This window comes from Leopardus geoffroyi, chromosome A1 (assembly GCF_018350155.1).
Source record: "Leopardus geoffroyi isolate Oge1 chromosome A1, O.geoffroyi_Oge1_pat1.0, whole genome shotgun sequence".
Classification (NCBI taxonomy): domain Eukaryota; kingdom Metazoa; phylum Chordata; class Mammalia; order Carnivora; family Felidae; genus Leopardus; species Leopardus geoffroyi.
The window spans coordinates 113,506,869-113,532,554 of record NC_059326.1 but is presented as its reverse complement, the minus strand read 5'-3'; the positions used below and the strand labels follow the sequence as shown (position 1 = coordinate 113,532,554).

The 25,686-nt window shown below is 45.6% G+C and overlaps 1 protein-coding gene across 2 annotated transcripts in view; it reads left to right on the top strand.

Annotated features, from left to right (window-relative positions):
* The window catches only part of SPOCK1 (SPARC (osteonectin), cwcv and kazal like domains proteoglycan 1), a 516,437-nt gene that overhangs the window by 221,339 nt on the left and 269,412 nt on the right, over nt 1-25,686 (top strand). The window contains exons 3-4 of one of the 2 annotated variants that reach the window (XM_045489804.1): nt 9,119-9,127; nt 15,833-15,878. In XM_045489804.1, coding sequence (XP_045345760.1) covers nt 9,119-9,127; nt 15,833-15,878 — 55 coding nt within the window. The remainder of the gene's footprint in view (nt 1-9,118; nt 9,128-15,832; nt 15,879-25,686) is intronic. The other variant, XM_045489811.1, reaches the window with a different exon arrangement.

Below are 25,686 nucleotides of genomic sequence, written 5' to 3'. Positions count from 1 at the left end.
AGAAAGTCATAATGTCTTCACATACCAGTTCTCATTCAACCCATAGCTGTTCTGAGTCTCTGTTGGTTGCTCAGGTCTGAGCTGGATCCAGTAGCGTCCACCCTCTGGGAGCTGATGGTCTAGGGCTTGGTGAGATACTCAGCCCTCGGGGGGGAGGGGGGGCACTGGGTGATCGTGGCGCATGGAAAAGAGCCCAGGGCTCTGTGGTCGGGCAGAGCTGGATTTGAAACCCTGCTCTGCTGCTTCCTGCTGTGTGACCTCAAACAAGTTACGTAACCTCTTTGAGCCTTAGCTGTGAAAGGTAACGGACATCTCCATCCTTGCAACGTCATCGGGATCATTATGAGGAATAATCAGCGTAGAGTGTGGTCCTCAGCTGCCAGTCGATGTTCAGTAGATGTATGCTATTTCCCGCTGTGGGCCGAACACAGGCTCGAGTTGCTGTTTTCTTGAATTCCCCTCCCTCCTTTAGAGGTGCAGGATGCCAGCACTTCCCTAGGTCCCGGGTTCTTGTGCTACCATCCATTGGGTCCATTTTGGATCTGTAGGAGAAAGTGTTCTCACATTGCCAGTGCTGCCTTTCCTGGTGTTTTCCCTTCAAGACTCTTTGCAGACTTTTATTCTCTTTCCCTCTCCCTGCTTTCTTCATCCTCTTCTCCTTCTACACTTACTGGGACCAGGCTGACGGGTATGCTGTAAATTCAGGGGGCAGCCGAGACCCTCTCCCCAAATATTCCTCGCCTTTCTTTTGGCAGACGGCAGGATTTTGGCACCTCAGGCTCGGATCCTTTGTTGAATATGAATGGTCTGGGAGCTCTCATAGTCCTCTTTACATGGCTCTGAAGGAAGGGTCCAGGAGCAAGTTTTCATGTGCAAGCAGAGGCGGGGAGTCCGTGAGGGCACAGAAGCCCTGCTGGGAGGTGGAGGCAGGAAGGGCAGAGCCTCTTAGGACAAGCCTTGCCTCAATCAAATATACCCATGTTTAGGGAGCTTTTTCCCTGGGGAAAGGTGGCAGGTGCCTCGGTGAACTTAGATTTAATGTTGCCATTGGATTCTGAAGTAGCTTTTCTGGAGGTTCTCCATTTATCCGGAGCATAAATGGTCTAAGGACCTAGCATACTCCAGTTAGTTCGTGACCGCTTTCAGGGCAGTTCTAGGCAAAGGGAGACCCCTGGGATTTCAGAGGCCCTCCCTACCCCCACGAAGGAGGTAGATTTAGTGCAGCATTCCTGGCTCCTTCTTTTGGTGCTTGGTTTGGTGCTCGACACTGCTAAGTCGAGAGTAGGCTATGTTTGGCATCCGAGGAGGCTCCATCCCCACCTGATGGGACCAGGAGGATTACGCTAGAAATTTCCTCCGGCCCAAACTCTTTTAGGAGCCCCTGCGAACTGAGGAACGTACCTTTAATCGCTGACTTAGACCCTGGTAGCTCTCCCTCAAGCACACATGTCTGTTTGCATTATCACCTTATTATGAAGGCATCGCCTCCTTCCTGCTCAGTCTGTTCCTACTGATAGCGAGGAGTGTGGGTCCCATCAGGAGCTCATGTAGACGTTCCCAGCCAGGACGCCTGCAGACGGTTGGATGGACTGCAGTGGCAGCCAACAGATAATGAGAAATCCATCACACGCACACGCTTGCTTGAAGCTCTGGATCACATGCATTAAGCTGTGAGTAATGTGATTACTTAAGTGCCATTTTATTTACACTTTCGCATAGAGCCGTGGCTTCTGCTTTTCCAAAGCAGCCATCACCCAGATTTCATTGCTTCACAATCTCCTCAGAGTCAGGATGGCAGTATAACCAGTCTCCTGATCCAGAGTCCACCAGCAGTCTATTTCGAAAACCCTATTTTCGGCTCAGAGCACAGGACGCGCAGGGGTCAATTAGAAAATGTAGTTACCATCTTCTGGTGCAAGCTACGTGCTGGGCGTTTTGCATGTATGTCTCAGATGACCCCTCCAGTCCACCCTGCGGAGTGGGCACCTTTGCCCTCATTTTACAGGTGAGGGGACTGCAGTTCGCAAAGGTTGAATCGCTGGCCCAGAATCACTTAGGCAGTGGCAGTGGGGACATCAAGAGAAGTTCCTGGTGAAGAAACTGCCATAGGCTTTTATGCTTTTGTGCGTTTCTGATGGGGAAGCAGAACCATTGAGTTCAGCTCCAAGCTGGGTTAAGAGCTGAATTTCGTGAAAAGAGAGATGTGAGAAAGGAGCTCGGAGGCTTTGATGGGTAACACCAAAATAACCTGCGCGGTCTTGTTCGCAAATAATTCCAGCAGGCAGTGCTGACGAGGTGCCTCCAAGTCTAGCTGTGATTTGTGTGTCCTGCTGGTAAATCAGATGAGGTGTCTGAGCCTCGGATACCTTAGTAAATCGAGCCACAATTTGGCTTAGGTGTCAGAGCCGGAGCCGTCACTGCCTCATGGGTAAATGTGCGATTTCTGCTCTGAGTCCTGGGCCCTTGTCCTTCGTGTTTCTGCCAGGGGCTGTGCACTGTGAGTGAGCTGAGGGTCACACCCTTGTGAATCCTAGGTCTTTCATTCCTTACAGGGTAGCTGAAATGCCAGAACAAAGGAATAAATGAACGGCGACCCTATGTGCCAGCCCAGAAACAGGCTACTGATAAGGCTTTGTGGTTCCATTCAGGATCCATTCCATCGGAATGGAATGTTCCTACTCATTGGCCTTGGTCATGGCCCAAGAAGCGTTTCACTGTTACTTCCTTTGTCTGGGACATGGGTACATTTCTCAGCCCAAGCTGTTGGTCTACATGGATCTTCTACTGCACGTTTTAGTGCTGTGTGAATTCATGTCCAAATGATTTTACCTCTCTGTGCACTAGCGTTTCTCTGCCTGTAATGGTTGAGTGATGCTGTCCTCATTTTCCCTCTTCCATAGAACTTTGAATGAATGAATGAGTAAACAGATCAGTGAGTAGACAACATACAAATACAAGAAGTAATTCATGTCATGTTGATTTTTTTAAGTTTATTTTATTTTGAGAGAGACAGAGTGCAAGCAGGGGAAGGGCAGCGATAGAGGGAAAGAGAATCCCAAGCAGACCCTGCACTGTAGCCCAGAGCCTGATGTGGGGCTCGAACTTCCAAACTGTGAGATCATGACCTGAACTGAAATCAAGAGCCAGATCCTTAATGGACTGAGCCACCCAGGTACCCCCATGTCATGTTTTTTAAATTGATAACTAATAAAGTATAAGCAACTTCATATTCCCCCAACCATTATAACCATCTTGATTTTCCTGTATTTCTTTTCTATATATGTATAGAGAGAGAGAGAGAGAGAGAGAGAGAGAAAGAGAGAGAGAGCATGAGCAAGGGAAGGGCAGAGATTGGGGGGAGACAGAATCCCAAGCAGGTTCCGCGTTAGTAGCCCACAGCCCGACGCGGTGCTCAATCTCACTAACTGCAAGCTGAAATCAAGAGTCAGATTCTTAGTCGACTGAGCCACCCAGGCACTCCCCTCCCCCCGCACTTTTCTATATTTTTCTCTTTCCTTCGTCCTGTGGGTCATAGACACTACTTAAGGATGTTGAGATACCTAGAAAATGTGACCATGCAACTGGCTGACTGAGAAGGCGATTTTAACCAACAGGACCCAACACCGCTCCAGCATAGTAGCCACATAGTCCTGATACATGTGTGTTGGTGCCATGGCTCCTGTTTTTCTTTCCCAGGCCTCTGAGGAGGTGGGCTCTGGGCCCCGAGATGGTGTAGTGATGGAGTGGATGAAGTAGCTACCCTTGCTTGTTGGGCCCTTCGGACTGCTTCTTGATTTTCTGTATTCTTCCTGTCTTCTTACGTGATTTCTTCCGGAAGTCTCCCCTTCACACGAAAAGGTAGCTGAGCTAAAGAATTTGATCTTGGACATTTTTTTTTTTTTTTGCTAGAGCTTCTGTGTCAGTACCTCTGAGCATCATGTGGAAAAAAAAAATCCAACTGGACTCTTTCTTGAATGCTCACAAGTTATTTCGTAGGAAGAGGATTTTTAAAGATCTAGGACATAATTACTCTTTGTGTTCATATTCGGTCCTTCCATTTGAACCAAAAATAAAAAGCAAAGCAAAGGCAGCTCACTGCTTTGCTGCATCTTCGATTCCTCTAGTACATTATAGTCTAGTATAGTCTCAATAGTAGTCTCGCTACTCTGCGAAAATTGCTCCTACTCTATTTATATAGAGCTTTCAGGCACAGTTGATTGTTTGACATAATTAGAATCACTGAATTTTGGAACTGGAAGAGACTAGCATTATTATCAACGTTCCTGTTATTTCCCCAAAGAATACATAGAAAAAGAGCGTAAAAACGAAGGTATTACGATGGTTTCTGCCAGCAAAGTGTTCCTCCACAAGAAATAAATGTCTATTGAACGTGTGTTTTGTTACCATGTACATGATGTCACTTGATAACTTTGCCTTGGAGGGCTCTAGTGTCCTTGGTTTCACTTGGACTGCCTCTAATTTGTCCCACACAGAGTAAGCCCAGCATGGTTTAGAAAATACCAGTTTGATGGAATCCACCTCTAAGGAAGCCCTCCAGCGGTTCCTCAATGCCTTAAAATCTGCATGTCTCCTCAGGCATCAAGGTCCTTGCATCTCTGCCCCAGTTTCTTTGGCAGCTTCACCTTTCCTCTGTCTCTGCGGGCGCTCCAGACCCCAAATGAGCATGGCCAGATTGTAGGAATTTCCCTGCAGAGGAATGGGACAGCCGTATGTTCATGGAGTAGACTTGCACATGGATCCCACAAAACAAGGGCTGGACCCCTGTTGGGGGACTCAATGCACATTGCTCTTAGTATGAGGGCTGCTCTCCTGCAGTGTCTCTGGGCTTTCCATCTTGTCACCTGACATAGATACATCTTGTCTGGGACCAAGAGGTCCAGTGACCAGGTTCCCAAGCGTGGAGCCTGGCTGCAGTGCTTTCTGGTTCTCTAAGTCTCCTGAGTGTACCGAGCATCTTTTTTGGCATGCTGGGGTTGAGAGGCTCTGTCATATCCTTCACAGCATTGCATAAGCTCTTGCTGAGTGAGGGGAAAGGTAGCTTGTCTCCATGACCATGTGTTCATTGGACCCAGCGGCTGTTGGGAGTGTGGGTCCTATGGGGGTCTTCGGTTTCAGAGGGTTGTTCTGGTGAGCCCCAGTTTTCGCAATGGCTGGAACCTTAGAGAGGGGGCACCCGCCCTTCTCCATGGAAGCCTTGTCGGTGACTGTAGAGGTAAATTGTGGCTCCGGAGTGTGGATCCATTTTTCACCAGGCTTGCCTGCCCTGATTACCTCGTACCATGGGGGAATGTAACTTCAGAAGTTGTAAATCTCAGATGAGTACCCTCAGATCCCGACACTGACACCACTGGCATGGACAAAAGACGTTGACCAGATCTGTTTCTGGGGCTCTCTTGCCGGGGAGTATCTGCTATGTAGTGGTCCGAGGACCAGAGCCTCAGGATGCACAGGAGGGTGGGCAGGGTGGCTGCTAGGACACCTGGGGACACAGCGAAGGGAGTCTTCATTGCTACGCTTCCCAGATGTTCCCTTGAAGAGCCGAGGCTGAATGGCAGGGCTGGGAGGAAGTGTAGCAGGCCTAGCTGTGCAGCTAATGAAAATTTCATGCAAAGTCTGTAGCCGTGGCTTCCTAGAGAGATGGCTGGTGCCAAAGCCACCACCTCCTCCATGCTGTGCCTTGATGTTGCATTGGATACTTCACTTTGAAACGGGCCCCAGGGAGTGCTGGTGGCAGACAGGTGTGAGCACTCAGTCCAGAGCACACAAAGGCGGAGGGCTTCTGAGGCTGCTTTGTCAGGCCTCATGGCCATGGTTCTGAAACCCCGGCCAGCGTCTTGAGTAGGGGTGGATCAGGGAGTCAGGGTGTCCTCCCTCCTCTCTTGGATCCACGCGCATGACGGACGGACTTGCGATCCAATCTCACATAGACCTTGTAAAGCAGGTGTTTATTCCTGCCATTGCACAGATGGGAAACCTGAGGCTTCAGATACACACAGTTCATGGCAGCAGTAGAGAGGGCCTCTTGAAGGCCTCTGGTCTGTGTGTTCATCTCCCATCCCTTGGTTTCTCCTGCTGGCCTCTTCCCAGGGTTGCCAGCCCCTCTGTAGGGTCTCCATCATACATACCTTGTGCTCTTCCCTTCGTACGGTGGCACTGAGGTGGCGTCATCTGGTGGGTAGAGCATGGTCTTTAGACTTGAGCAAAAGTGAGTTCACATTCTCCTCTGCCCCTTACTAGCTGCACGATCTTATGTAATAATTTCCTCACTCTGAGCTCCTATTTCCCCAGCTACCTCACAGGGGTCCTCATTGCCCCTATGTTAGCGGGTTATTGTAAATGTTAGGTGAAATAAAACATAGGGCTTATTAGCGCCGTGTCTGGCACCTTGTGCCCATTCACAAATAGTAACGGCCATTATTAGTGTACAATTAATAGTAATACTACTCTTTGATTTTTTTTTTTTTTTTTTTTTTTTGGATTTGAACTTTTTGATGTGAACTTCAATTTGCTACAAGGCCTGACTTTGAACCCAGCTGTGGTGAGCCAAGTCCCGAAGGCTGCTTGTTCCTTGCAGGTGACTCAGGCATGAATATATGTGGGGTGAGGGTGTGGGGCAGAGCCCCACCTGCAGGTCTCTTGTACAGTTTGATCAACCCAAGACCCACCAGTGTCACCTCGCTAGTCCCAGGTTCCCATTATTGCCTCCCCCCCTCCCTTGAAGTTATTGCCTGAACAACAAAAAGAAGGAAGAGGAGTCCCACCTGAGACCTGGGTTCTTTCCTGGGCAGCCAGTGGACATGCGTGCTGTATATGGAGCTGGGGACGCCTTGAGGGGTTAGCCTGGGATTGGAAGAGTCAACTCTGGAAAGCTCTGGATGTTGGCAGAGTTAGGCCTTTGATGGGCTGCATCTGGTGTGCTACCTTTGTGGGCCAGACTATTCCTGAGTCATCCTTCATTTACTGTGATTGAGTTGATGTGTGGCTTCCTTTAGCCCCTGAGGGCTAAAGAATCATCCGGGGAACTTAAAAAAAAACCAAAAACTGTCCCCCCTGTGGAGGCCACAGCCCAGACCAGTGATGCGGGTGCTCCTGGCTAAAACATCTGTGTTGGGAAAGCCCTCCAGTGAGTCCAGTGGTCAGCAAGGAGGATGACCATGTCTACTGTCCCCAGTCGTGCCTCCCGCGCAGGATGGGTGGGGCGGGAGAAGGGGCGAGGTGATAGTTAATAGCTGTACCTTATAGTCTAGAAGGTAGTGTCTGGCTGTTCATGGTTGGACAGCCTACGGATGTGGCAGGAGTGGCCTTCACAGAACTCTTCAACTTGGAATTTGTGCTACTTGGACAAAGGTAGGCCTCATGGTATTTTCTGTGTATAACTGGTATTTTCTCTGAGGTAAAGGCTCACATGCCACAAGATGGCAAGGGCCTCATTTTGGTGTGCCAAACACTGTCTGTTTTTTCCATCCATACAGTGATGACATGGAAATGTCACCTGTCCAGAGCTTGCCCAATTTCCTTATCAGGATATAGTTACTTACAATAGAAACTTTAATTGAGTTAAATGTAATGTTTAATAGTGGTTCAAAACTCGATGCACAAACAGCTCTGTGGTGTATTACCTTTGTTTTTTTTTTTGTTTTGTTTTTGTTTTTGTTTTTTTTTTTTAAGATGGGGTCGCTGAATCTTAGAGAGTATAAGCCTGACCTTGAAACAGAGACATGCCTGGAACTCAAGTTTTCAAATTTCACTGATTTTTTATTTTTCTAAGCTCCTCTTCGTACGTGACACTAATAAAATTACATGCATTTAAAAGACTTGATAATTATTGTTACCGGGTACAATTGGCCTCCCTTCACTTGGGCCTAATTGGTAAGATTCAGATGCACCAGAAGTCACATTACTGAAATTTTATACCTGTTAGAGTTAATTCTTGAACAACATGGGTTTGAACTGTGTGAGTCCACTTGTGCATGGATTTTTTTTTGTCCTATACAGTACAGTCCTATAGAAAGCCACCTTCAAGGTGGATGCGGATAAGAGAAAGATAAGGGAAGTGTGACTCTTGGGAAGCTGAGTGATTGTGCAGGGGCCACACAGCCAATGAGTGCCAGAGAAAGAATTTAAACCCATATCTGCATCAGAGCCGGTCTTGTTTTATCCTGTCTCCTCTGCCTTTGCCTCCATAGTTCTGGCTGTTTCTCTCCTGGGTATTCAGAAGGCGGTTCGTGGTTAGCACAAGTATTTTGATAATATTGTTAATAAAGTCAGGGATAGGGATGGCTTTGAGTCTGGGGGACGTCCTTTGGCTTGGTCGAATACACACATAGCCTCATAGACCCATTCATATCCCAGAACAAAAACCACTGCAGACCATACTTTTGGGAAGCAATCTCAGACTTGGTTTTTCTCACTGAGAAATGAACAAGACAGTGGGTCACTTCCCACAGCCTCAGATTGGATGGACAGATGGGGAGACATAGAAAGTCCTGAGGAAGCTGGAACTCTTCCGTGGTGGCTGTCATCCTTTAATTGGCTAGAGGCGCCATGACAGTCTTACTCATATTACCTGTTTCTAAGACCTAAATTCATGTCTTTCTCAGGTTTTAGACCCCTTCAAGCTATTTTGGAGCTGTAAGGCAGGAGAATTTCTTTGCAGAAATGTAGAAGGTCTGTTACTTCTGATCTCTGATGTCATCTCAAGATTTTTACCGAATTTCACCCTTTGGACCAGTGTCATAGGAAATTACTCACTTGCAATTCTCATAGATAGTAATCATGACTGAATGTTGGGATTTAATCATGATTTTGCTGTCTGGTCTGCAATAACTACATGGATCACTAGAGCACACTCTGATTTTTCCCCACTTGTGTTATTCTACCCGGTAACCTAATGTTTTTCCCCATGAACTTGATGAACGATGGCACTTTTTCAAAGGTATGATGGTTGGTGACTTAACAGAAAATATCTGCATATGATCTTTGTAATGTTATGATAATATGAAAATTTGATGCAATTATCGAAAATGTTTACATTCCTTCCTCTTGTTTGATTCTTTTATTTTTTTTTTTTTCTCATTTATAATGCTTTCGTACTCAGGAAGTTGAGGTAGGTTTTTGACTTTTCAACTGTATGTAGACATAGCATCCAAATAGTTGCCAAATAAAATGTAAATTTCATTCTTAAGCCTAAATCTCAGTGGTAAATATTTGTTTTAGTTCAGTGAACCAGCACCGCACACATTTATTTTTCATTGGTATATCCAGGGGATGCAATTTATCAAATGCATATAAACAGTCCATTTGCTGCTTTATCTTTTCTCATTAGTTATAGTACAAGTATGATTGTCAGTTATTATCTGTGTTTTACTGGTGTGTTATTTATTGAAAGAGCAGAGCAACTGACATTGTTATTTTCTAAATCATTTTGTCTAGGGCCTGCAGGACTTTATACCAAATGTCAAACCAATTTATCAAAGAATCGCTCTATTCAGGAAGAAAGTGATTTAGAGTGTCTGTATAAACATATACTCACCTGTATTTACACGCATCCCAGTAACGGTTATGGGACTTTCACAGGAACACAAAGATGTTAAAGCTGGAGCAGCTTCCTTCTATTTTACACGATTTAGGTAGGATTCATTGTGTGCTTTTGAGTGATGCCTTGGGGGAATATGCAGGTGAGTCTGATCTTCGTTCCCTGCCCAGAGGTAGGCTAGGCTCAGGTATGTGGCAGTGATACGTTCACGTGGAAATGCATTCATGCACACAGCTCCCACTTGCTGGCATACACGGTTCTCATGAGTGGGGGTCTGTGGAGGGAAGCTCGGTGGGGCCTCAGGTCACTGAAACAAGCTGGGCCACTCAGCGGAGCCACTTCATTCAGAAGGATTCTTCCCTGGTGGGGCTGTTTGCCAGGAATGGGCGGGACAGGCCTGCTGGAGTTCTCTGTCGCTTGCCCAGAGAGAGAACTGGACAGAGATAAGGTGCTGGTATGGGAAGCCAGCTCCTTTCCCAGTAAATAAATGGAATGTTTTGTACCGCCCAGTAGATGGGGTAGTAAAAATTGCCATTGCGTGCCAGTTAAAATTGCGGTCAAATGTCTAACTATACAGCCGAGGCACTATATGATGTCATCTGGGAATCTCACCTTTCCAGTGACTTCTGGCACGTTTTAGAGACATTCTTTCCACGTGCCGACCAGCCCTTCCTCCTAACATTCCCAGTCAAGTGGTGTGAAAATTAACAGAACTAGGGTGCGCTGAATCTTTTGGTGAGCGGTTTGCTTACAGTCCCTTAATCTCTTTGTCAAGCTTTTGGGTTCAGTACCTGGGGATCTACCCCATCCGGGATCTGCAGACCCCACTTTAGTCTGCCTGACCTTGCAGGGGAGTGCTTCTTCTCCCTTTTGCATTTACCCGCAGCGGGTCCACAGATGACGCCACAGAGGCTGTCTGCCCTCCCTTCACCTTCCTTCCTTCTGTTTGAATCCCTGTTGCTCACTCCTGATTGAGACTGCGGAGGCTCCCATTTATTTGCAAGGCTGATGATTTGTATTATCTCAGGTAATCTTTAGATGAAACTGCGGAGTGCAAACAACTGGGCTGAAATATGTCTGAGGGAGAAGTGATGTGTTCCATGTGAGTTAAGTGTCTTGGATCTGTACTACCTGGAGCTGTAAGGTAGATAATAAATGACATCACCACGTTTGTAAGTGAAACTAAGGCAAGTTGGGTTTCATAAGTGGTTTCCACTTTGTTCTGCCACCTCATCTCTGCCTCAGAGTCTGGGTCGACATTGTGTGGAGCTGAAATGTGCACTCCTGGAAAGGGAAATCCTTGGGGAATATTTGAGCTAAATTGCACCCGCCATCTTGGGGCTCTGGGACAGTGAGAGAGAAATTCAGGTTCCCATTCAGAATGGGATGGAACCATAGCCTTTCCAATTTGTTACGATCATCCATGATGAAGAGACTTGAATCACTCAAATTATAGCAGGAATATTTTTTTTTTCCAACGTTTATTTATTTTTGGGACAGAGAGAGACAGACCATGAACAGGGGAGGGGCAGAGAGAGAGGGAGACACAGAATCGGAAACAGGCTCCAGACTCTGAGCCATCAGCCCAGAGCCCGACGCGGGGCTCGAACTCACAGACCGCGAGATCGTGACCTGGCTGAAGTCGGACGCTTAACCGACTGCGCCACCCAGGCGCCCTAGCAGGAATATTTTTTGCATCATTTCGTGCTAGGGAGGCTTAACGATTTTATGGGAAGATGAGTTACAGAGCAGAATAATTGTATAATAATTGTATAATAATATACAATATGTGTTGTATACCTATACACTTTAAACAGACTTCCTTTCCCGTGCATGTTTATCAAAACAGAGTATCTCTAAAGTAGTTGAAAACCCAGAGTTAAATTCCTTTGCACCAACCCCTGAGTGCCAGTAATTTTACAGGATCCTTTTCTATGTTAGGAGGATATTTACTGAGATAAATGGAGAAATAGTTGTCTTTGCCCCCTGCATTGATCAGCTGCAGAGGATTAAAATAAGTGGGACTGTAATCTTTGCCAGTCTTTGATTCTTTCTTTAACAAGAGCACCACTGCCTTCTTTCTCATCCTACACAGGTAATGATGTGTCCTTTCTTTTTATTTTTATTCATTAAAATTTTTTTAATGTTTACTCATTTTTTGGAGAGAGAGAGACAGAGAGAGAGCCCGCGAGAGAGCATGAATGGGTGAGGGGCAGAGAGAGAGAGAGGGAGACACAGAATCTGAAGCAGGCTCCAGCCTCTGAGCTGTCAGCACGGAGCCCAGCGCAGAGCTTGAACTCACGGACCATGAGATCATGCCCTGAGCTGAAGTCGGACGCTTAACCCGACTGAGCCACCCAGGCGCCCCTGTTTTTTTTTTTTTTTTTAACTTTATTCATTTTGAGGGCGAGAGTGAGAGTGGGGGAGGGGCAGAGAGAGGGAGAGAGAAACCCAAGCAGGCTCAGCACTGTCAGTGCAGAGCCCGACGCGGGGCTCAAACTCAGAAACTGTGAGACCAGGAAGCCAGCTGAAATCAAGAGCCCGATGCATAACCGACTGAGCCACCCAGGTGCCCCATGATGTGTCACTTTGTTACTGTGATTGTTATGCTAACTTTTGATTCTGGCTTCCTGTAACTTTATCCTCCTGCCTTGAGACGTTTCATGATTTTGGATGAAAGTGTGAACGTGCTCAAGTTTGAGACTCCGTTTAAATTGATAGGTTCTTCTAGATGTTAACAGTCCCTAAAAAGTTGGGTAATTTTCATTTAAGCAATGCTACAATAAAATGGAATCAGTCTTCCCTCATATGGTTAGAATTTAGAGGAAGCCTGTTCTCTGCCCTGTCTAGCAGGGACCTGACATTACGCTGTGTAGTAGAGCCCGTAAAATATACACATGTGGTAACACTGCCGACCTTCATTCCTTAGCCTGCGTAATACACTAATAGGCGTTGCTGAGTTTAGTAAGTGACTATATTTAGATATGCATCTTTCTATCTAGGTTTATGTTTTAAAAATTAACTGTTGCTGGGGTCCTTGCAAGTCATTTTGAAAAGCCTCCTCGTTAGATGATAAAATGACCAGTTAAGAGGCCAACTCGGACACGCTCGCCTCTCCTGGCAAGTTTGATCTGACACATCCCGTGTGCCTTTCCCCCACAGTCTGAATTTGACCAGGTCACAACCTTCTTGGGCTGGAAGGAAGATGACAGGCAGGGGCTCTTAAAGTCCTGCCCTGGGCTGATATCTGGAAGGGACTCTGGGGTCCGTGCAGTGGGAACACTCTTTAATTCACTGAGGCATTGGGGTTTTGTGGGGACACGCATGGTTCCCAGGGTGGGAATTGTAACTCTGAGAAAACTGGCAGAACTGCCCACGGCACCGGAAGTCATGGGTCTATTTTAGGACAGTGTAAAGAGGATATAGCTATATTAATTTAGATAGAAAATAAAAGACAAGCTGGGGTGGTTTCTCTTCCTCACCCCCCGTCTCCAGTCTTGAGCCCGGGAGAAGTGACCAGCCCTCGTGCTGATAGTGTTGGTTCAGTGCCACAGACAGTTGTCCTTCTGATAAGTGGAATTCAGGGATGAGCACGTTCTCAGGAGGTGCAGCTCTAGAAGGGGCCGTCTTTTATCTGTGGCTTTTTCCACTTGAGTTTAGATGCTGCCTCATTGGAAATCCTCGCAGACGTGGGGCGGATCGATGGATACCGCCCCTGCCTGCTTGGACTTGCCTTGTGTGCGGGCCAGTAAGACCTGGCACATTCCGTGTGGCGGGGTGCTCTGTCCGCCCAGCATCTCATCCTCCACTTTGCTGCCTCCATGCCCCACCCCGGTGCTCCCTGACCACCCCCCAGCTGGGCTCTGGTTCTTCCCTGTTTGCCACGTGTTCATGACCTTGGCCTCTGATAGGGGTTTCTCTTAGCTCTAGCCAAACAGTTACACTCATGGGTTTATCTGCTCCTGGCTCATTGGCTTTTGCCTAGGCAATCTACGTTCCTAAAGCAGAGCAAAAGCAGTCAGGTGCAGGGAATCACTTTCCGTGCTTGGCCTTGCTGGGCCAGGGGCTGCCTGAAGGACTGCCTTTGCATAACGAGTGTTCACTCAAGGTGCACTTTCACATCTTGGCAGCAATTAGGCAGTATTTTTTACCTTTGTAATCAGTTGAAACTATTTGAATGCACATACCTGCTTTTATGACTGAAAGGCTTTGTATTTAAAATGGTGATTTTTTTCCCCCCTGAGAAATATGTAAAAATGGCCATTGTAGTTAACCTGGAAAAGTGACAAGGTCCAGAAGCATGCTTCATTCACATGCCATCCCGGTTACAAAGGAGGTTGAAATCATTAGGGAATATTCAGCTCTTGAGACTTACTCATACCTTTCTTTGACATCAAAGGGAATGTGGCAAGTGAAATTAAAGTTAAGGAACTTGTCTTAGGCTTCAGTCCTTCCCTGTCGGACACGCATCCTAAGCTTCCAAGGACTTCCATGTCTTAGAACAGCATGTTCAAGTACAACATATTGCACGAGGATAGGGATAGGAAGCTGGGCTCTATATGTGAAGAGGGCGCTGATGAACCACGGTTGGAAGGTTGGATGTTATTTTTTTCTCCAGCAGTGAGGATAGGTTCTTCTTAGATTCATTCTTCTCCTGTCCTCGTGACCAGCAGAAGGTGTCGGTGACATGCTGGTATATAGAGCTGAGAGCACATTGACGACCATCCAGCTAAGAAATTGGAGGCTAAGCCCCCCCACCCCCATCCAGTCCTTAACTTGGACTCATTTAACCCGGGCTGCTGAGTTTCACACCACATAGTTCAAAAGATTAGGATTGTATTTAAAATCATAGGTGGGGAGAGACATAGCAGAGGGCTTGTTTTAAACTTTCTCATTGATATTTCATGGTGTGGCCCTTAGGGACTTCTGAACCAAATGGGTGAGAAGGTCAGTCATGCCCTAACATTAAAGCCAGAGCAAAGTGGCCCAATTCCTTGGAGTTAAAAACAATTTAATGCTGAATCCCTAGCATCCAGAGGAACCTGTTCATGTTTATTCATGTTCTGGAAAATGGAATCACTGCCCAAGAAGCAATATGTTGTGATTTTACTCTAAATCCAGTTTCCTAAAATCTATTTAAGGGCTTAGGTGAACTCAACAAGGATCTAATAAAGCCACGTAATTGAACGACACAGAGGCTGATAAAATTCACAGGAGATCTTGTCGGAGATAAACTGCAGCCGGAGACAGTGTGGACAATAATTTAAACTAATTGTGCACTTTGATGTAAATTAGCTTCTCTGGAAGAGAAATTGAGGCCTCTTTGTAGGCAGCTCTCTATAACTCTGCAGCATGCACAGTACCTGCCAAAAACACAGACAGCAAATAATGTTGGGTAGATTAGGTCGAGGAGGAAATGACCTGAAAAGGTGTGCAAGCCCTAAAATGATGTGGGGGTGATAATCATGCGTGAAGCCTCTTCACCTTGCAAACCGGTTGCTGGGACAGAGTGGGTATGCTGGGGGACAGTGCAGGTCGGGGAGGGGAGGATAAAGAGAGCAGGCAGCAGTTAAGAAGGAGAGGTTCTCATAAGGGGAGAAGAGGTTCATGTAACTATAAATAGGTGAGTGGCCTGGACCCCAGTGAATTTCCAAGGAACAAGGTGTCTCTCCTCGGCGTAAATTGATATAAGCAGCATTGAGTGGATTGGCCAGTCTTTATTATTTTGCTGTCACACATCCAGAACAAATGGTACGAAGCTAAATGTATGCCTCTGGTTAATGCTCGCATTTGAACGGTCCTCTGCTTTTAACTTTTGCCAGTGTTGGAAAACTGTAACTGCACTGCAAGTTATGTGTCTCCGCATGAAGGGAATGTTGACAGTTGAAATTATCAGCTGTTACAAACACAGAGGCCTAATCATAAGTGAGGGCAGCAGGGCATCACCTGCAGCATAATTGATAGCAAATCCACCTTGCTTTTGGAAGGTGTCTCCGTTTATCTGTCAAACCGAGAAGAGCATCGTTGTTTCCATATGAGGCTGAAATGTTTCTTACTGTTCCCAGTGTTTAATGCATGTAGTTTGAAAGACAAGAATTTGAAAAGTAAATTGATATTTTTGATTTCACATAAATGTCTGTTTGGGGAAAGATTTCTAAGCCATTCATGCTTTCCTTTGTGTTTCGGGAGATAGGGAGAAAGGCAGGTTTTTGTGTAGTTATGTGAGAAGCTTTCTGAAATCTGACCTTTGTTTTCTATTTTTTTTTCCTTATATAGGATGATTATTTCAGAAACTGGAATCCCAACAAGCCTTTTGACCAAGGTAAAGGATGCAATGTTTCTTGTTGTATATTCCGTGGGAAATGTGGCTTCATTTTTCCTTCCTTGCGTGCTGAGCTAGTATTCATAAAAAGGCCAGTGAGCTGTGTTATTTTACTGATTTGGGAGCCTAAAATGACTATGGTAATGGAAGGTATTTTATCAGTTTGGTTATTTGCCTGAGATTGTCTAAGACAGATTGTTAAAAATGTATTGAATTGACAACTACAGTCATTGGATTTTTTTTTTTTTTAACACAACAATAACAAAAGAGTAAAATGTTTATTATAATGACTTGTTGAGTTGTTGGGTTGAATCCAGTGATTTCATTCGTGGAAGAGACTGCCTGGAAATGCTGTGCAATTGACATGAGTCATGAACATTGAAACTTCCTTTGTAGAAACAGGTTAATCCCAGGAGGCTTTCAAGGGCACTGATAGTTCATTTGTTAAATCAGTTCATCGTGGTTTCTAAATGGAAGCTTCTTTCTGAGTCTGCTCAATGACCACTTGGGTGTAAGCATGGTCCTCAGAGAGCTCTTTCCACTGATAACCAGCAAGCATGAAGCCAGTCTCCTGATGGCCCTTGTAAATCATCACCACTGTCCTCCTCTGAGTTATTTAAGATACAGCGAGGACCTGCCCGTGAATCATGTCCCTGTTTCGACTGTCCCATGTGTGGCTGCTGTTGGCACAGACCCTGCTGCTGAAAATGATGCTAGGTTGTACCTGAAGTATGTATATGCAATTGATACTGAAACCTGGGGGGAAAAGTTTACCTACCACGTATCAAAGGTTCACACTTCTGACGATGAACTTCACTTCTGCGGCTTCAGTATTTGATGTGATCATGATGGCCAGCCTGACAACAAGAAATCAACCAAGGCTTTGATGTGTAACATGGTAGAAGGTAAACCCTTCTACTCCCTCCTTTGTGACTTTAATGGGTTGCTCTCACCCTGGACCCTGTTTTTTTTTATTTAAACAAAATTGGTATTAAAATTTCTACATATGCATTTCAGCTCATGCCTTCAAGTAGAACATTTTATTCATTCGTACATGCATTCATTCGTTTTCACACATTGAACTTGCACTGTTTTCACAGGCACCAGCCAGGTTCTGGGAGTAAAACAGAAAAATCGTAGGGGTGCCTGGATGGCTCAGTCGATTAAGTGCCCAGCTCTTGATTTGAGCTCGGGTCATGATCTCGTGGTTTGCGAGATGGAACCTCACATGGGGCTCTGCATTGTCAGTGCTTGGGATTCTTTCTCTCCCTCTCTTTCTCTCTGCCCCTCCTCTTCTTATGGTCTCTCTCTCTCTCAAAATAAATAAACATAAAAAAAAAGTTGTGGTGCCAGCCCTGGAGGAGCTCAGAGTAGAGCATGGGCAGAAGTCAGTCACCAGTTCCATTGGGATGTGTTAAGGGCTGTGAAGCATGTATGTGCAGGGCCAGTGTTGAATCTGTAGGTGGGGAACTTACTGTGTTGCATGTGTCTGGGGAGCAGGTGCCAAGAAAGGCTTTCCTTTGAAGATCAGTCTGAGCTTATCCATATCTTAGCAGCCTCCAAGAGCCTTACTCCTTTGCAACTTGAGCAGTGACTGAGACATCACAATAAGCCACGTTAAAGCATGCAAAGGCATTTGTAATTTAGAAATTCTCCCCTGGAAAGGGTCAGCATTTCTACACATGTCTTTCAAAAGGATATACCTTCATTTCAGAAGAACCCTCAGAAACAGAGCCGCACGTTCTCTGTCTGTGCCTGACAAACGAGCCTTTCTACAAACATTCCTACCACGATTTTGCTGAGGGACGTATCTCAGCTGCCGGTGCCAGTGAACTAATTGTTTCCAGCCCAGAACCAGAAATAGGTTCTTGTCCTGTAAGGATCAGATGTTCTCTAAATAACTGCCAGATTTACGCTTCCCCAAGACTTGGAAACAAATACTAAAACTTCACCAGGAGAAGCCTTTTTCATTTTTACTAGTAGACATTGGGAAAGATAATACTTGGAAGGTGGGTATCATTTGCCGCTTGTGGATATACACGATAGTTTCCCTTGATTTGGGTGTTCACACAGAAACTTTGAGCATCAAAAAGAGCATGGTATTTAAATCTGCTTAACCAAAAAGCCCAAAGAGGGATTTTTCTCTCCTGGGAATGAAGGCAAGCGTATCGAGCAGATTCCCAGCCCTGCTCCCTCTTTTTCTAGTTCCGTAGGCATGAAAACTGGATCTGCTGAGATAAATCCTCCTCAGATAAAACCTGATGACTTTATGGGGTATAATTGAGGACCTCAGCCGAGAAGCCCCACTTTGTAGCTCAGGTGTTGCCGCTGTGGGCTATTTACATACCGAGCCGTGGGGAGAGCCGGCAGAAATGAGGCTAGCCTTCACCTCAAATACCAGCCCCAGCAGATGTCATCAATTACATTGTGAGCTGCTCAATAAAAATGGGAGGTTACTATATCAGTGCTGACACCACTTGGTGAAATATACACCCCAGGCACGGACGATGTAGAGCATTTCATCTTCCAGATAATAGGAGAATTGCTGAACTCCAGTGAAAGTTGTCAGCTGCGGAGAGAAGTCCTTTCCCCTCCTAAGCTGAAAAGGAATCAGACATGGTTCACGTGGTTTTGGGGTTGGGGACAACTTGGAGTTTGTAGAAATGGAACTTGTTGGAAAACACGGCAGGGTTTCACATGACACCTCTGCCCTGGCATTGGGGTGGATAGGGCTTCCTGATGGAGGTGGGGGCGAGGTGGCCTTCAAATGTAGGGGAAAACAAGGGAAGGAAGGTGGGTCATGAGGGATTCCGGTGGAGGGTAGCCAGAAAGGGGGGTTTGAGGCAGGTTTTGAAGGACGCTTCATACCAATCTGTGAAGTTTGAGCTTTGTTTTCTTGGCAGTCGGGAGCCATAGAAAGGTTTTGAGCAGTGGAGTGACGTGATGAGGGCAGTACTGTGGAGGACTTTAGCTTGGTGACTCAACAGCTGTGATTAGGGACGCAAGGCATACCTGCTAAATGATGTCCCTCCTCCAGGACTCTTGGGTGACTCGTCCATTGGGCCTTTCATTGCCTGGGAGCTCTGGAATTTGGCCGTCGTCGTAGGCGGTCAGACTTGGCATCAACTCTGTAGCTTGATCTCTGAAAAGCCCACGTAGCTCTTGCTTCTCTTAGGTATTGGAATGAATAGCTCAGACACTCACGGTATTCAGAAAGTGGTTACTTGGCTGTAATTATGCTCTCTGCCTCAGGATATTTACCGAACTTTGAACAACAGGGCTTCATAGAGCAAGCCCTTCTCATGTAATCGACTCTAAGGCGGTTGGAAGAAAAGTGCCTCACTTGGCGGTCTCCTTCCATGAGGCTGAGAATGTCTTTAACTTGTTGTCTTAAAGCGAATCATTAATGATTCTGTCAGTGGAGTATAATAGCCATCAACCTCAGGCTTTTCTAAGAAGCATTCTTGGTGAGATGTGGGTAAAGTATTAGGTCCTTTTTTTCTTTTTTTTCTTTTTTGGTATCATAATGATTTGATGCCACGTGTCCTCAAAGAAGGGACAGACAGGAGTTGAGAACTGAAGGAACCAGGTGAGACAGTGCCTTTGTGAAGTTCCCAAAGCCAGACACCCTGCAGGGAGAGTTGAGCAGGCTGTCCAGGTGGAGAGGGCAGTGGGCACATGCAGACGTTTCCTGTCTCAGATGAGCAGGGCGAGTGGAGGCCCTGGGGTAGATGTCTCCAGGAGGTCAGCTGAGGCTGTAGGTTGCTGGAGTGATTCTAGAGTTTTGGGCGGCCACTCTGCCCTCCCAAGCAGGTTCTGTAGCAGAGCCCGAAGCACAGACTTGATCTCCCCAATGGTGAGATCATGACCTGAACCCAAATCCAGAATCAGACACTTAACCGACTGAGCCACCCAGGTGCCCCCTCAATTTGCCTTTAACCACATGCTTTTATTTTCATTTTCTCACTCCACACCTATCTGGTGCCCAGAGAAAGTGCTGCGTTCTGTGGGATACACTTTGGTAAGTGAGGTGTGGGGACTTGAGGTTTGCAGTCAGATTCTCCGGGTTTGGAATTTGACTTTGCCAGTTCCTCGCCGAGCAATTCTGGGCAAAGTGCTTAACTTCTCTGCCTCTAAGCCTTCCAGTCTGGCATGGGCACCAGGGAAAGCATTGGCAGGATTAGATGAGTTAATGTCTGGCATACAGTAAGTGCTCAATCTGTGCTGCCTTAGCAAGTAATTGATCTTTTTCATTTCCTCTTCTTCCTATTTACCTGTCTGTCCGTGTTGCTTCCTTCCTTCTCCACTCAGGTTTTACTTCTTCCTTCCTTGGGTTCCCTTCTGGGGGCCTTCAGGGTTGGGAGGCTCTGAAGCTCACAGGTTTAAACTGGAGCCAGCCTGCTTTATACTAGGTGGGTGGGTCCCTGCCGTTGTGCACCCCAGATCCTTGTTATTGGGGCCGAAGACATTCAGGCTCTTAATGTGTTCCTTGCTTCTTGACTCCCGTCCATCCTTAAACGGTTATCAGATTCTCCATGTTTATACCTGCTGTGTTGGATAACAGGGACCACAGTGAGAAAGGCGTCTCTGGGACACTCCCAGTTATCAGTCGTAAGCCATCCATCTAAGGCCTTAAATAAGCAGAGAGAGAGTTTTAGTGCTGGGAAGTGGGGGCTGGGAGCAAGAGCAGGTGTCGGTGTGGGTGGTTTGGGTGAGGGGTGCTAGTCTGGGAAACTGGGCAATCCATAAGATGGCAAGTGTTAATGGAAGTGACCCAGGTCCATCACAATGAATTAATTTAAAGTTTATTTATTTTGAGAGAGAGTGTGAGTGGGTGAGGGGCAGAGAGAGAGAGAGAAAGAAAGAATCCCAAGCAGGCTCCACATGCTGCCAGCACAGAGCTTGAACCCACCAACCCTGAGATCATGACCTGAGCCCAAATCAAGAGTCAGACAGCTAACTGAGCCCCCTAGGTGACTAGACACCATGTGGGTGACATTTTCTGCTATAACGTGGCCTCACCGGGTCTGGGCCTATGGTGTGTGGGTCAGGATCCCTGCACTGTAACCTTTGCTAATAACAGTCACGTTCAGTGTGATAATAAAGGTGCTGTCTCCAGGATTCTCTTTTGCCCTATAGTGAGATGGCTCAGGAAGGTTATCCAAAGGGCCTGGAGGAGAAGGAGAGAGATAATTTATTGAACCACAGTGCTGTGTTAAAAGAATAAAAGGTGTTGCTTTTATCGAATAGAGAGAGGATGAACAAGAAGCAAAGTGAATTCTAAAAAGTTGTTTCAAAGCTTCTTGACCGGTCTTTTTTGAAAAAGAAATTTGAAGCTTTAATCACAGTGTTTTTGCTGAATAAAGGGGTTTTTGTTGTTGTTGTTGTTGCACTGGGGGGGGTTGGGAAAGTAATTTATGTATATAAGCAATACCTTACTTTAGCATAGAATTCTGATGATTTGAAGAGGTCCTAAAGTGAGGGAGCATTCATTAATTTAGGTTCTTTCCTGTAGCCATGGCCCACACAGGACAGAACCCGCTGATTTATTTGGGTATGAAGTTCTCCTTGATGAGCCAAGCCTTTTTAGGACAAATGGCTGAAGGGAGATTTATCATGGAACTTTTTGAAACCAGCGAGTTCCTTTAATGTGGAATAAATGAATGTTTTAGATGGAGTGAATAGCTGTTGGTTTTAAAGATAATGTTTTTCTTCTGGAGTGAATACTAATCATTCTTCCCGAGCAGCCTGGCTGTGACTAAATCTCAGATGATGCTGGTGATCTTCAGAGCAGAATATGAACTTGTAGAAATTGATCTCCAGATAAAAATAAAGCTCACAAAGTCAGGGGCCCTTTTCACTCACGCTGTTCACTTGAATTGAAGAAAAGAAGAAAACTCTTGCCCTTTGACTTCCGATCTATTATACCAAGATCCCGACAAGCTCAAATTCCGACCAAAGCCTTGAACTGTTTTGAAGCAGAAATTCTAAAACTCAAAAGGAGCGCGTCCTTCCCATGTTCCAACTGTGTTTCTGCAAGCGGAACCCTGGGGATGATTGCAGCATCCACGTTTTGTCCAAGTTTTAAAGGGTGCTCCAGGGGAGGCAAGATTGCTTATTTATAGAATGGTTCTTCAGAAGGGGATTTTTTTTTTCCCTCCAGATTAATCTGGAATTTTACATGCTAGGCTTAAAAAAATCTGAAGTCCCCACAGTGTTCCTCCTGATGTAGAAGTTAACCTCACCCCAAAAAGACCTGCTGATTTGCATTCATATGTCCTTGAATGTTTCTCAGCATTGAAGGATCTGTTCACCTTGTCTGATGGCTTGAGCTCTGCTGGTTTTCACAGGCAGCTGGCCTGGTTTGTGGGAAGCAGCTTAATAATTTTCCCCCAGTACCCTTGTGTCTGGTCTGCTTGTTACCTTTCCCTTTCCACATGATGTCACCGTTCTGCTTTCCCCTGAGCGGCAGTTTCTCTTACCTCGCGTTAGCCCATTCCTCACCCCAGGCCTTCCCGTTGGCCTCTGTCCTTTCGTTGTCTCTTCTTTTGCTGCTTGATTATGACAATGAAATAGTGTTTTTGGGGGCGCCTGGGTGGCTCAGTCAGTTAAGCATCCGACTTCGGCTCAGGTCATGATCTCACGGTTCATGAGTTTGAGCCCTGCATTGGGCTCTGTGCTGATAGCTCAGAGCCTGGAGCCTGCTTCGGATTCTGTGTCACCTTCTCTCTCTGCCCCTCCCCCACTGGCACTATGTCTCTGTCTCAAAAATAAATAAACATTAAAAAAAATGTAAAAAAACAAATAGTGTTTTTAAAATTTTTGAAGTATTGATTTTTTTTTTAATTTTTTTTTTCAACGTTTATTTATTTTTGGGACAGAGAGAGACAGAGCATGAACGGGGGAGGGGCAGAGAGAGAGGGAGACACAGAATCGGAAACAGGCTCCAGGCTCTGAGCCATCAGCCCAGAGCCCGACGCGGGGCTCGAACTCACGGACCGCGAGATCGTGACCTGGCTGAAGTCGGACGCTTAACCGACTGCGCCACCCAGGCGCCCCAGAAGTATTGATTTTTAAATGTTCCAAGTCAGTTCTGCCAGGGAAGCGACAGAAGACTATTAATCCACATTGGTGTGCCCCAGCTTTTGACTCAGCCAGTCTGCTTTGAAGTTACATCAAGTTATAAGTTAGAGCTTTCATCCCTGCCTCCCTTTGCCCATTTGCTTCTTTTATTTATTTTTTTAAATTTTATTTATGTATGTATTTTATAATATGCCCATTTGCTTATTTTAAAGAAATAAAGCATCAAGTATAAAAGTGAAATCCAATGAGGGCTCCTTCTTGGTCCCTTTTCCTAAAGTGCCACATCATTAATGTACTTTTCTGTCCATGCTCTTACACTTTTATGTCATATGGGCAGGTCTACAAATAAGGTGTTAACATTACACGTTGCACCGTAGAAACATTTCCTTCTCTAATCTGTGTATTTCGTTGAAAATTGTTTCTGAAGGTTTTTGGTTTGATAGCTGTAGATCTACTTAATGGCTTTATTATTTTGTTATATGCAATAATCTTTTTCTCCATCCTTCCCCCCCCCATTGGCAGACATTTATGTTGACTCTATTTTGCTGTTGGTGCTGCTTTTTCTTAGCATTTTAAATTTTTATTGTATTTTTGTTTTTGAATAATAGAATTTATTGTCAACTTGGCTTATCCAGTGCTCATTCCAACAAGTGCCCTCCTCAATGCCCGTCACCCGTTTTCCGTACACACTGACTAATTCTTCCCTGAAGCCACTTGGCCTGTAGAGCATGGTAACCCGGGAAGGGGCTGAGATGAGCCATGACTTTGCCACTTTTTAAATGTGTTAAATGCAGGCAAAATCACGTGGCCTTTCCTGACGTCACTTGGCCTACTTCTGAAATAGAAAGAAGGTTCCCCTTTTGTACTGCTGGTGGGAATGCAAACTGGTGCGGCCACCTGGGAAAGTAGTATGGAGGTTCCTCAAGAAGTTAAAAAGAGAACTACCCCATGACCAAGCACTTGCACTACTATTTACCTAAGGGATACAAAAATGCTGACTCGAAGGGGCACATGCACCCCAGGGTTTATAGCAGCACTAGCCAAAGTATGGAAAGAGCCCAAATGTCCATCGATGGATGAATGGCTAAAGAAGATGTGGTATATCTATACAATGGAATACTACTCTGTGATCAAAAAGAATGAAATCTTGCCATTTGCACCAATGTGGATAGAACTAGAGTGTATTACATTAAGCGAAATAAGTCAGTCAGATAAAGCCAAATATCATGATTTTACTCCTATGTGGAATTTAAGAAACACAACAAATGAACATACGGGAAGGAAAGGAAAAATAAGATAAAAAAAGAGAGGGAGGTAAACCTTAAGAGACTCTTAAATACAGAGAACAAACTGGGGCTTGCTAGAGGGGAGGTGGATGAGGGGATGGGCTAAATGGGTGATGGGTACTAAGGAGGGCACTTGTTGGGATGAGCTCTGGGTGTTATATGTAAGCGATGAATCACTGGGTTTTACTCATGAAACCAATATTACACTGTATGTTTATTAACTTGAATTTAAATAAATAAATTTGAAATAAAAAAAACAAAAAGGAGGTTCCCGAGGTCCTTTGTACCCACGATAGTTAAGCTCTCATGCTTTTAGGCAGCATAGCGTCTGTATATGTTTTCTTCATAACGAAAGACAAAATGAAAAATTGGAAGCCTGATGCTGTTGTTTCAAAGGTTACAGTTTAACCAATGAGGTATGAATAAGCTTCAATAAAACCAGTGGAATTAAATGGGCCTTTAAATCGTCAGAGATGGGGGCGGAGGCTCAGAGTAAAAAGCAAAAAAGGCCAAAGTGGGAGGTATTTTGTTTTCTCAGAGAGTCTTATGGGTACTGCAGGGTGTGGAGGGAAGAGCGGACTTTAAAGGGCTCAAGTTCAAGTCTTGGCTCTCCCATTAGCTTGCTGCATACATTGGAATAACTTATTTGGCCTTCATTTTCTCCTCTGTGAAGTGGGGCTAATGAGGCCTGTGCCATGGGCATTAGTGGAGACCAAGTGGCATCATGTTGCAGAGGGCCAGGGGTTGGCAGATGGCACGTGCTCACAAACCTCAGTGAGCCAGCTCAGTGCTGTCAGCTACGACTGTGTAGACCCCATTTCCTCATGGGGTGCCGATGGCTCTGTCCCTGTCGTCTGCTGGCTTTGCTGGGAGCTCCCAGCACCCTGTGCCTCCCAAACCAAGCTGCACTGGGTTGTGTTCTACCCTTTGGATGGAACGATAATCGTGAAGGGTAGGAAAATTCCCCTTGCAAAGCTAGGGCTCTGCGGCCTTCTATTACTGTGTTTAACAGGTTTCTTCAGCACGGGCAAATCCATTTTAAAGACATATTTATTACCTTTCCTCAAACTCATAAAATGTAGTGCTAGTTTTATAAAAACGAAAAAAACCCAAACACACAAAACCATCCTTCCTGCTATTCCACCTGCTAGAGAAACAGCCCCTGAATTAATTATGTTTGTTGAGTCCTAATGAAACAGCTTTGGTTTGGGGAAATTCTCAATAGGGAAAAACATGTCAGCTGAATTTTAAAATCAATCAATAATGCTGTTTAAAATTTCCTCATCTGAGACTGTCGAGTGGATTAGAGCATTTTCACAACTGGGAGGTGGCTGCTCGGCTCACCTGCGTCCCCACAGGCCCTATGCCTGAGACGGAGAGTTTTCTTTTGTTGAGGTTTGTAGTTGTATGACGTAAAAGTTCATTGCTGGAGGCCTGTG